We start from the raw sequence: 13,369 nt of genomic DNA on the forward strand, positions 1-13,369 counted from the left end.
TGGATTTACGAAAGGTAAATCATGTCTGACGAATCTTATAGAATTTTTCGAGGATGTAACTAGTAGCGTGGATAGGGGAGAACCAGTGGATGTGGTGTATCTGGACTTCCAGAAGGCTTTCGACAAGGTCCCACATAAGAGATTAGTATACAAACTTAAAGCACATGGCATTGGGGGTTCAGTATTGATGTGGATAGAGAACTGGCTGGCAAACAGGAAGCAAAGAGTAGGAGTAAACGGGTCCTTTTCACAATGGCAGGCAGTGACTAGTGGGGTACCGCAAGGCTCAGTACTGGGACCCCAGCTATTTACAATATATATTAATGATCTGGATGAGGGAATTGAAGGCAATATCTCCAAGTTTGCGGATGACACTAAGCTGGGGGGCAGTGTTAGGTGTGAGGAGGATGCTAGGAGACTGCAAGGTGACTTGGATAGGCTGGGTGAGTGGGCAAATGTTTGGCAGATGCAGTTTAATGTGGATAAATGTGAGGTTATCCATTTTGGTGGCAAAAACGGGAAAGCAGATTATTATCTAAACGGTGGCCGATTGGGAAAGGGGGAGATGCAGCGAGACCTGGGTGTCATGGTACACCAGTCATTGAAGGTAGGCATGCAGGTGCAGCAGGCAGTAAAGAAAGCGAATGGCATGTTGGCTTTCATAGCAAGAGGATTTGAGTATAGGAGCAGGGAGGTTCTACTGCAGTTGTATAGGGTCTTGGTGAGACCACACCTGGAGTATTGCGTGCAGTTTTGGTCTCCAAATCTGAGGAAGGACATTATTGCCATAGAGGGAGTGCAGAGAAGGTTCACCAGACTGATTCCTGGGATGTCAGGACTGTCTTATGAAGAAAGACTGGATAGACTTGGTTTATACTCTCTAGAGTTTAGGAGATTGAGAGGGGATCTTATAGAAACTTACAAAATTCTTAAGGGGTTGGACAGGCTAGATGCAGGAAGATTGTTTCCGATGTTGGGGAAGTCCAGGACAAGGGGTCACAGCTTAAGGATAAGGGGGAAATCCTTTAAAACCGAGATGAGGAGAACTTTTTTCACACAGAGAGTGGTGAATCTCTGGAACTCTCTGCCACAGCGGGTAGTTGAGGCCAGTTCATTGGCTATATTTAAGAGGGAGTTAGATGTGGCCCTTATGGCCAAGGGGATCAGAGGGTATGGAGAAAAGGCAGGTACGGGATACTGAGTTGGATGATCAGCCATGATCATATTAAATGGCGGTGCAGGCTCGAAGGGCCGAATGGCCTACTCCTGCACCTAATTTCTATGTTTCTATGTTTCTAACCCAGATCAAAGCAATTGGAAATGAGGGACCACACTTTGTGGCAGGGACCAAATTTAATAGTATTGTCATTCCAACATTTATTGGAGAAAATTTCTAGTCATTGATGTGCTTCGACTGGAATATGTAAGTGATGCATAAAAGTTCTGGAAGAGATTCACAGTCGTTCTGTGGACCTGAATGTATAGATGAGAATGAAACCATGTGAGTGAGGTTCCAACTGGCTGCATGACAGTGGAATTGTTTGGGAGGAGGTTGGTTTGGTCGACTGTGACAAAGGTGCAACCAGTTTAAGAAAGAATAATTTACCCTTTAAATAGTGTGTGATGTTAAGTGGTAACTTTTGTACTGGTACTGTGCTAAGTGGAGAAGTTTGCTTTGGAAATATTCAGACAAAGTAATTAGAGAATGGTGTTTTGACAACATTAAAAGGCAAATATATATAATACTGGACCAAGTAGGACCGCTGGGTCCCGTCTCCTCAACACGCGGTTGCGGTTGGGGGGGGGGGGGGGGGAAGGGGGCGGCCTGTGGCATCACACACACACACACTAACCACCCCTCACACACACACTAACCAACCCCTCACACACAATAACCACCTCCACACAGGCACAATAACCACCCCCACACACACAGATTAACCACCCCCATTGATATTATATTAATTTTATACATTCAGTCCTTTTACCCCATCGCCCGCCCTATCCACTCACGCATGGCCCCCAACTCGCAGGCGCGGCTAGAAAGGGAGGGGGGTAGAGAGAGAGCGAGAGGGGCACAGGGAGAGGCACAGAGGCACAGGGGGGGGGTGGGGACAGAGAGGGAGGGGTGGGCGAGAGGGGAGGGGGAGAGAGAGAGAGAGAGAGAAGGGGAGAGGCTGGGGGAGGGGGGGGAAGAGGAAGAGGAGGGGGAAGAGGGACCCGACCTGCTCTTTCTTCAAAGCCCGGGGGGAAGAGAGATCCTGGGGGCAAGAGAGATCCTGGGGGAGAGAGAGAATGCGACCGAGGAGCCGAGAAAAAGCCCCGAGAGAAAGCGATGCCCGAGCGTCTTTTTAAGGGGGTGGAGGAGGAAGAGGTGGGGGCTGACATCACTCGCAGCGCAAGGAAGACAATTGCAGCGCAAGTAATGTGCCAGCAAGCAGAGAGGGGGGGGAGAGGAGGAGGAGGGAGGAGAGGGACCCGACCCGAGACGGACCTGAGAGATCTAGTACAGGGCCCGACTTGCTCATTCTGTATTTGCAGCGCAGTCTTCAGCTCTGATCATTGGTCTCCAGTCGACGAGCCGATTGTTGAATAACGGGGGGAGGAGGGAGGGGTGGGGGGTTGACGTCACTCGCAGCGCGAGCAGACGCAGGCAGGCAGATCCATTGTGACGCCATCAGGGGAATAAGGAGTTACATATTTCCAAGTTTCTTCAGATTTGTGAACATTTTGATTAATAACTCAAGAAATAATGCATGAATTTTTCAGATAAGGCGATTTTTGATTTCACGGGATAAATCTCTATCGGAATATGTAAAAATGTTACCATTAGCACGTCGTTTCTTCGAGTAGATGTGATCGCACACAAACAAATAAATACACACACACATCCAAGATCAGAGTTTTATAGTTCTATAAGGATAAGGTATTGATAAATGTACAGCACTACAAAACAATCAAGGGCTGAAATCCAACAGAGATTACTGTTTTGGAGCAAATAAAATAGGGGGACATTATAGCATTTAAAAATATGAAGGATTTTGATTGATAGAATGCATAGGAAAAGAAGGTTAAATTAGGTTGTGCATAACTAGTGTACAAACTATTTAATCTTTTAAAGAAAATTTGTAAAAAATAAAGTAGGATGAAATGTAGGGCAATGGATAGATTCATTTGCATTGTTTAATCAAAAGCAATCAATGGTACAATGATACAATTTGCTGAAATGTCTCCCCCTTTGCTGTAAGCTTATAATCATGTAAGTTATGATTTACATGCAAGCCATAAATCATGGAACTATTGTAGTTTCAAACCAAGATTTGGAAAAATGGTATTGCCTTTTATGAGCCAGATCATCGACCTACATGATGAGTGCCTCAGTTCATTGGTGTTTGTCTTCAACTTCTGGTCTGATGCATTAAGTACAACAAGGAAAGTACAACAAGAAGGAAGGGGACAGTCAATGTTAAATTGAAGTATGAAAAGTCTTCTCTTGACCAACTGCTATGACTCTTAGTTGGAGAGGTCTGTCTGTAGGCTTGTATCTAGCGTGGGGTACTGAGAGGTCAATGAGAGATACAAAGGAATGATCCTCAGCATTTATGTCTTTTCTCGGTGAACAAAGTCTTTTTTTTTTTTTAAACACGGTATCTCAACATTTAAATATCCCTTTTCTTTTGTCTATAGGCCAATATATATCTGAGCGAAGATGCCATTAAGCCAACAGGCTTCCTGAAATCACAGTTATTGCAACTGCTGCAAACAACTACATCTCCAAGTCAAGTAAGTTTAAGCCTTTTGTTTTATGTTATTAGATACACATAGAAAACGCTCACATTGCAAATATCTGACAGTTTATGAAATTGATAAGACAGAGTTCCACCCACTTTGACCTAATGGTCTTGCATTAATTTATTCAGTGTTCAGCTCAAAGACAACATAATATGAGAAAAAGGAAATGAATCAGAAGTGATTACAAATGATAAGATAAAACCAAAGACACTTAATTTGTGCCATTATAATTCTTCCAGCAATCACCAATTGAGCTTTTGGAATAATTTAATAAAAATATCCTTTCAAAGGGGGCAGCGCAGTGGTGCAGCAATAGTTGCTGCCTTACAATGCCAAAGACCCGTGTTCGATCCTGATCTCTGGTGCTGTGCTGTGTGTACGGAATTTGTACGTTCTTCCTGTGGCTGCGTGGGTTTCTCCGGGAGTCCAATTTCCTCCCACAATCCAAAGACTTAAGCTAATTGGCTTGGCAAAAATGTAAATTGTCCCGTGTGTAAGATAGTGCTAGTGTACAGGAATTACTGGTAGGCACAGACTCGGTGGGCTGAAGGGCCTGTTTCCGCACTGTATCTCTAAACCAAACTAAAATTTGTAATTGAACGAATGTCAACTTCGGAATTGAATAATTTGAATCATTGGATCATTGCAGTTTACTTACAGTAGGAGAAAAGGAAAAAAGCCTTTAAAATAATTTGCAATGATAAATGTATTTGTCAATTGTAATAAGAATTTGTTGACTGTGTGTATATCTCTGCAACTCTTGTGTTATTTTCTATCACGTGCCAACGAGAGCCATGAACAGACGTTTTGCTGTGTCACTATGTACTTGATGGTTTTTGTTTTGTGTTAAGTATAGTCATTGATTGTTGACTGTGGAAAACACAACTGCCTGTTGATTGTTCTTCAACTGGAGGGCAGCATCAGACTGTTTATGAACCCTTAGTTATTCTTTTCGTAGTGAGTGGATTAAAGTTGATTTAAATATTCTCCCTGTCTTCAGTTTCTCAGAAAAACCACCAGTATCAAATGAACTTTTCCAAGGATCAGATCTAACAGTTTGAATCTTGTGGGAACTATTGAGTTCAATAAATATGAAATTCATTTTGTGGCATTGCTACAACAGTGAATAAGTTCTCATTCAATGATGCCCGGGCAGTTCTGTTTTGTTAAATGCAGTACAATATTTATGTAGTTTATCTTTTTTGTGTGTAGGATCTCTGTGTTCAATGAATGGATCAAAATTAATATCATTTTTTGCTAAATAATTGAATTCATAATAAATTCATCAGATATGTATCATCTGATCAACTGGTCAATGATAAGTAGTGATGCTCCAGTCTCTCATGCACAGGGTTGGAATCTGGCCTATAATACATGATATAAAGCAGACTTCGACCATTCTTGACAACATAACACATCCTAAATGAATCAAGCAGACCTATGGATATCAAATCTCGAATCTGAAGGTGCAGGATTGAAGCCCTCCTTCGATTCATTCTGGTGAATTAAAATAAAAGTATACACCTGTAGAAGTTCAAGAGAGTATATGTCAACATACCAAATCTCCTCAATCTTGTAAGAAATCGTTCTGTCTTGCTGGCCATCACCTCTCCCATCTGCTTGGGATGGTACAATTTAATGCAGAAATTGCTGGGGATGACACAACATTCTTCTGCAGGATTCCATGTTGTGTTCTCCACCTACCCGATTAATATAAAATTGGTGATTCTTTGTGAAATTAATTAGCATTACTCTTTTCTCATTGCAAACCCCCTTAAAAGCATTAACATGCTGAATGAGGTTTAACTGAGCTTTTAATATTTTAAGTTGTGCTCACTGCTGAATAACATTACAAACACCGGCCAAAAATATAAATGTGTATTAACAAATTATAATACAAACGTTCTTTGATTTTTAAAGTAATTATGTTGCTTATGATATAAGATGAAGATGGTATCCCTAAACAAAATGGGGCGGCAAAGTGGTGCAGCTGGAGTTTTGCTGCCTTATAGCACAAGAGACCGGAGGTCGATCCTGGTTACGGGTGCTGTCTGTACAGAATTTGTACGTTCTCCCCGTGACCTGATTGGGTTTTCTCTGGGAAGCTCCAGTTTCCTCACACACTCCCAAGAAGTACAGGTTTGTAGGCTAATTGGCTTGGCATAAAGGTAAATTGTCCGTAGTATGTGTAGGATAGTGTTGGTGTGCGGGGATTGCTGGTCGGTGCTGACCCGGTGGGCCAAAGGGCCTGTTTTCGCCCTGCAAACTAAAGTTTGTGTTGGTTCTGCCATTGTGGCTATCCACACAACATTGTTTGTGAGCATAGATATTTTGCAGAGGCAACACCTATCATCCAGGTTGGACTATAAGGGGAGGGTAAAACTGCCATCAAGTTTGTTACTCGAGGTTAGTAATAAATTATCGCATGTAAAAGCTGAAAAGTAATTTAAAACTGTCCTCCCTCCACCACCCAATATTAGACTACAGAACTCAAATGAATAATGATGCAACATATGATATTAATAATGATGGTAATAATAATAACTGATCATTTGTACTGGACTTCTTGAGCAATGTAATGATGCAGCAAAAACTGGATTGTCAGCATGAACCACAGAGAACATATTACTTGAGGAGTAACTATTCCGTTCCCTGGTTTAAAGGAAGAAAAACCTATCAATTGTAAATGAGCATTAAAATAAATTGTCACAGCTTGTTGGAAAACATATAACTTGCTCAATTGCTTTTATTCAATAGCGTAATCTCATTATTTATAGAGGTATTTGTGGTATGGCGCTGTAACTGTGGGCTCCTGGTACGACCACCAGATGACCTTAAACTCCCTTCCATTGAGCTGTTAGTTAAGCCTGGTAAAAACTGAATGGGATCCAAGACATTTAATAGTGAAATCCTTGAATTACTCCCAATGCACAGAAGCTATTAAAATAAAGCAGTCAAACGAAGACTGTCTATACTTTTGAAATATGAGGATAGAATTAGAATATGATTAGAAGATTATCTAATATTTCCCTTGCAGAAAGCACAATTCTGAATGAGTCAAGCAATACATAGTCAGTTAGGACCACAGCAGCAGACTTTGCCTTGATTTGATATATACATTTAGTTAAATATACTGCCTTTTATTGATGAAAATGCATTTGAATCCATTAAACAATTGTATCTTCATGATGTCATGAAGCAGCATACTAAACAACAGTGTCTCTTGCACTATTTTATTTGCACTGTCAGACAAAACTGAGAAACTAGAACACAACGTTCAATGTAGTTAGGTACAGTGAGAATTAAACATATTATTCAATGATCGCTTTCCTCCTCAAAAGTGATAAATATGCTGCAAATTAAATGCATGGGCAATTTCCATCATTCCAATGCTTCTGGTGGCATGATGGCAAGCTGTATTTTTTTTTTTATCAGTCTGAGTGGGCATACCACAGTACCTTCAACTAGTTAAGCGAAAAAGTCACCTTTAAACATCTGGAAGAGGAATTTTCAACAAAAATAAAGAACAGCATTGAGCGATCATTTTAGTGATTGATATATTTTAATCATGAGGAAAGTTCCTATTCGTGCCTCCCTATTGAGGTAGATATGTTGGGAAATGTATTCTGCACACTTACAAGTAATGACTAAGTTCTCTTGCTGAAAACCCTCAGTGGTACATACTGTGTTAAAATGCTAATAAAAGGGAATAATTAATGATTTTTATATTGGGATGGACTTTGAAATCTTTGGATTTTCAGCATTAAAAGCTGTTTAATGTTAAATTGAAATTCCCAAATAAAAACATTTTGGGCTATGTCTCTACAGAATTAGGAAGTTTGGAACAGTCAGCATCCTTGCTTGTTTGTCAGCAAAAAACAAATAACTATTGATTTTGTTTTTAAGGTAAAATCGGAAATGGACAAGTATCTGACACCGCTAATTCCACCACCTATGACAATTCTGGACCAGAAGAAGTACCGAAGAGAGAGTGCCTCAGTAATAGATGAGTTCTTTGAGGAGCAGGTTACATCACCGTACAGCTTGAATATCAACCTAATTCTGCCTGAAATCACACACCTGAGAACAGGCCTTTACAGATCTTCAAAACCAGTTCTCCCACAAGTAAAGACAGAACAGGCCACTAACTTCACCCAGTCATGCACATCCAGTACGACAAATGCCCTGCCTGAATTCACCAGTGTGTTCAATGTGCCACAGTCAGTTCCTGTGAATAATATCTTCATCAAGCAAGAAGCCCTGTCCCCAGAACTACCACTCCCTGTCAGTTCACATCAACCTCAGATGTACCAAATGCCAATGAATACAGATGTTGTCAACATGCCTTTGAGCTCTAACCAGTCACTTGGCAACACTACAGTTATTCATAGTCGTAACAGTGTTACCATGTCAACGGGCATGGGTAGACCAAACAACCCGTGTTCTCAGTCTTCAATTAAACATTTTCAACCCGTTGTAACCACACCAAATGGCTATGTTGTGCCAGCCCATTATTATCGGCAACAGACTTCATACTTGCCACCCTCACCACCAAACTCCCAACCTGGCAGCCCAGAAAACCAGCCTGATCTTATCAATACACTCTCGCCACCACCATCATATGCTGCATCAGTGGCATCAAAGATCCATCATTCACAGATTCATAATCTTCCGACTACTTTGCAGTCCTGCCAATCTAACTTCCAGCAAGCAAAATACAGTCGACGTAACAACCCTGAGTTGGAGAAGAGACGCATTCATCACTGTGATTTTCCAGGTGCTTATCTCTATAAAAGCTTCCTTTGCTATAATGTATAGGAGAATGCATATTGTGCCTTTAAATTTGTTGCCATTTCATTTGTTTTCTCTACTTCCTCTTACATTAAAGACATTAATTAAAGCTGAAATACATTATTCTGTATGTTGCCCATGTGGCCTTGCTTCAGGTATAAACACATTAAGGTTTGAAAGCTTTTTTTGAGAACACGAATGGACCATTATCTCCTTTTGAATCTACTTTGCCACTTAGCAAGATGGTGGCTGACAACCTGACACATTTACCCATATCCCTAACAACATTTCTCATACAAAATATTTCCAAAATTTACTCTTGACTGCAATATCTAGACTTTGCCACTTGGTTGTAGGTTCCTCAAATAGCAGAAGTAGCCATTCTCCAGCTATGTTAGCAGTTTGTACTCGTGGTTTGAAGACTTGAATCACCCTGTAATCTATATTCCAAGAAACACAATTCTAGTTTTTCCAATTTCTTGTCATAATTTTAAGTTTTGAAATTCAGATATCATTCTAAAAGCTATTTAGCACTATCTCCAAGTTTGGTGTATCTTTCCTAAGTTGTGATGTCCAAAAACTGCAGATAGGACGCCAGAGCCATATAACCATATAACAATTACAGCACAGAAACAGGCCATCCCGACATTTTAGTCTGAAAACGTAGTTCTCCCCTAGTCCCATAGTTGCCATTCTATGCATGTATTTTATTTTTAAATGATCTCTGCTCCACCACCTTTTGGAACCATTCCCAGCAACAGATTTGGTCATGTTACCCCTAATTCTGTCCCTTAATTCTCAAGTCATGTCCCCTTGTTTGAATCTTCCCTACTCTCATGGGGAAAAGCTTATCCACGTCAACTCTGTCTATCCCTCTCATCATTTTACACCTCTATCAAGTCCCCCCTATCGTTCTGTGCTCCAAAGAATAAAGCCCAACTACAGGTCTGTAACTTGTAAGGCAACATTCTATAAATCTCAACTCTCTCTAGACATCCTATAATTAGGCGACCAAAATTGTACACCATCTTTGGCCTCACCAATGCCAACTTCTCTCAGAGCTTTAAAATAACTCTTAAGTCGTTATTAAAATTGTTCTAGTTTTCTATGACTTTGCAATTCTTTGTTGTTTTAACCATGGGTCTTTCAATTCAACCATGGTCCAATAATAAATATACTTTTGAAAACAGTCCTTGCTTTGCCATAAAAATAAACCCCCCTCTCAATTTCCTTTAGTTTTTAACTTTTATTTTATGACATCTTTCACCAAGAACTTTTAAAAGTTGGCATAAAAATTCCCCAAACTGTTTTTGACATTTGGCAAAAAAAAAAAATCATTGTTACTAGTTTAAGGAGGTGACCCTCTTATCACCCTCTCTTCCCTAATATTATAAATCATTAATTTAATTTCAACCAGAGTTGCCAGGACCAGTGCTAGTTTCTGCATTGTTGTTCTTGGTTTATATCAACCTTAACTTTTTGGCTACAGATGGCTTCTTTTGGCAGGTAGAGCTCTTGCCCTTTGTCAATTATAAAGTATTTTAAACCTACTTGTTTCTTTACACTCAAGTTAGCCAAAAGTTTTTTTTTATTTGTACTGGAATCCTAATATGTGCCCTGCTCTGCCAAATTGAAAATCTATTCTAATTTTGGACCTATTTAATTATCAACGCAACACCAAAATGCAATCCAAATCATTAAACATTAACTCTTAAAATACTATTCAGCTGATAACTCTTTTTCAAGCACCTAAAATCCCATCTTAAGGTATCCTTGTAAAAATCACCCTCTATTAACTACAATACCACATTTTTTTCTCCCTTTGTTTGTTTGGTTACTGCTCACTCCTCTGCTCTCATTGACTTCCTCGTGTCAATTCTCTCAAATCTATCCATCACTGTTTTCCGTCAGATTAGTTCTGTCCCACTCTCAGCTGGTCAACTTTTATGTAGAACGGAATACGATGCACACTAAACCAATTGACAGTTGTACCTTTCAGGAGAGGATCATAGTTAGGAGTATGTTATGATGACTTATTTGCATTTTTTCAGCAATCTGTGTGCATATAAATTTAATTTAGTCTTTAGGTTGAAGAAATGTAACTGTTTCCTTGACGTGCACAGAGTTTACATTGTCAATGACTTCAATCATGGCAAGTTTCATGACAATAGTTGTAACTTTGCATGTAACCAGAGCAGCAGTATGCTTGTCAGTTTACCAGTAGCCAGCTGGTATAACCAGCCATTCTCTTTTGAAACAATTTAACAAACCATTCTGAAATAATGAGTTAATCCAGTTGTTATTCATAAATCTTGGACACACATGAACACGAAAATAGGAGCAGAGGTAGGCCAATCAGCCCCTAAAACATGCCCCACCATTCAATGTTATCATGACTGGTCTACCCCTTCCTTCGAATCTTCCCCTATGCTACATCCCAATAAACCTCCATATCGAGACATTAACTAAAATGTATCTACCTCTACTTCAAATATTTCCAATGAGCTCCACAACGCTCTGGAGCAAAGAATTCGAGAGATTCACTACCCTCTATGAGAAGAGATTTCTACACAGCTCTGTTTCAAATAACTGCCCCCTTATCTTTAAACTGTTTTATCATTTGAGATGATGAAATTATCTCATTATCTCAACAACTATCCCGCCATGCCTCCTTGGGCTCTTTTGTGTTTCAATAAGATCATCCTTTATTCTTCCTATAATAAAGGCCCAGCCCTTTTGGCCTCTCTCCTTTGAACAATCTTTTTTTCCCTGGAATTAGTTTGGAATCTATTGACTGCTTAGAAATACAGCTATAGCCTTTCTTTGGTACGGGGACCAAAGTAATCCTCAATTTCAACTTTCCAAGTGTGACTTTACCAACACTCTATATAGATGTAATAAAATTAGCCTATTTTTAAACAAACGTCTACAATAAGGGCAATTTGCTATGGTAACCACCTTGTTGCATCTACCTGATAATATTTTGTAATTCATGCACAGGAACGTCCAAATCATTTACACCCCTTTTCCTCTTGGATAATAATCTGCTTTTAACTCCTCTTGCTGAACTTCATGATCTTGCACTTTCCACATTAAACTCCGTTTGCCAAATTTTGAACCACTCATACAATATATCCACATCCCATTGTTGATTCACAATATCCTGATCACAACTTTCCCTTCCATATTTTTGCTGAACAGTTAGATTGCTATGTTATTTTCCCTTAGAAACAAGTATTGATACATTTGTAATAATGTTATTTGTCATAAAAAGTGAATTTTGTCAGTCACTAATTTGCTTCAATGTTTTGAAAGTCAGATTCCTCACAAGTGAAGCAGTATAGCGCAAAATGTATAACAATCTGGGGTGAATCTTTAGATGGGGTTTATCTACGTTTCTGTCATGGCTTTGGTGGAAGACCTATAGACAATCCAGAAAAATGGCGTCAACATTAGTTTTGAGATTTCCACAGTTCCGATACTGAAGTCACCAGCAGACCTATGCTAAATTTCTTCCAGAGATTCTGTATTTTTGGGCAATATTCACAAATTTATAACGCTAGAAAGTTTATCGTACTCAAATGGTTTGTTAAGAGCAGATAAGCAGCCTGTTGTCAGATTTATTTTTGCCTGGAGTTTCTCAGTAATACATAAGAGCCAATCTGATCTGTTCTTAAATCCAGATATGCATCGCAATTTGTAAACAATTGTAAAAAGCTCAAATGTACACACATAAAGAGGCGCTTTTTAATTCAAACAAGAAGTACTGATCCCACAGGTTTTTAATGATCTGGAAATTAATACCTTAGGTCCTTGAAGTGACTGTTTTAAGCAGTCCAAAAACTCTCCGCTCCATTTTTGAGGTTACTCATCAAACTAAAATGAATACATTTAGGACTTTTTTCAGCATCCAGGATGGGAAATCAGAAATGTTCTTACATTTTAAATTATTTTTGCAGGTTGTGCTAAAGTTTACACCAAGAGTTCTCATTTGAAAGCCCATCAAAGAACCCACACAGGTATTCTGTTTTGCTTGGCTATCATATAGCAGTGTCCACAATTAATGTATTTATTCCAGCAAAATGAGTGTGCACGATGTAATAAATCAGATCGAGACACTCAGTGTTTAAGAATGTGTTCACGAAAATACATCAACGCTCAGAATTTTACAAGATAATTCCTTGCTATTTCCACATTTAAATTGCTAAGCATTTAGTATTTCAGCACTTTTTACTACTAGCCTGTGTAACCAATAGAATCAGAGAACTGCAGTAATAAATAAGAATATGAAACATTTGACTGTGAATAATTTAACATGTTAGAACATGCTCTAGCAAATTTTGGCATAAACCTGATGGGTCAAATTGCCAATTAGTCTGCTGTAAACTCTCATACTTTAATACAGAATGCATCTTATTGAGTCTTTTTGGTAGCCAATTTTGCCGCATAATCAAAAATAAGGTAACACATACAAGCACTCAATTCCAATATCCCTTTCTAACACTGGGATTATCTCCAGTATAAAGTGTAAGTAAAACATTGGATATCTAATTTGGCTGAATTTAGATCTTGATCGTATTCTGTCCTTTTAATACCATAGTATAACTCTGCACAATGACTCTTATTTGTTTTCCTAGTCTGTTAAAATATATATATATTGTCACTTCTGATCAATTTAGATCTCAGACCCAGTTTGCTGGTCACAGTAGAGAAGTGTGTCAGCTGTCTGACCATTGATTCAACAGCACGAAAAAGCTGAAAATGAAATAAATATTCTATAAAAACG

At 39.2% G+C, this 13,369-nt stretch overlaps 1 protein-coding gene across 2 annotated transcripts in view; it reads left to right on the forward strand.

The window, feature by feature from the left end:
• Positions 1–13,369, forward strand: part of klf5l (Kruppel-like factor 5 like) — a 53,313-nt gene that overhangs the window by 10,931 nt on the left and 29,013 nt on the right. For both annotated transcript variants that reach the window (XM_055643778.1, XM_055643777.1), the window contains exons 2-4: positions 3,688–3,783; positions 7,699–8,569; positions 12,543–12,602. In XM_055643778.1, the coding sequence (XP_055499753.1) occupies positions 7,711–8,569; positions 12,543–12,602 (919 nt within the window). In that variant the 5' untranslated portion in view covers positions 3,688–3,783; positions 7,699–7,710. The remainder of the gene's footprint in view (positions 1–3,687; positions 3,784–7,698; positions 8,570–12,542; positions 12,603–13,369) is intronic.

The sequence above is a fragment of the Leucoraja erinacea genome, chromosome 12 (genome assembly GCF_028641065.1).
Source record: "Leucoraja erinacea ecotype New England chromosome 12, Leri_hhj_1, whole genome shotgun sequence".
NCBI classification, from domain to species: Eukaryota; Metazoa; Chordata; class Chondrichthyes; order Rajiformes; family Rajidae; genus Leucoraja; species Leucoraja erinaceus.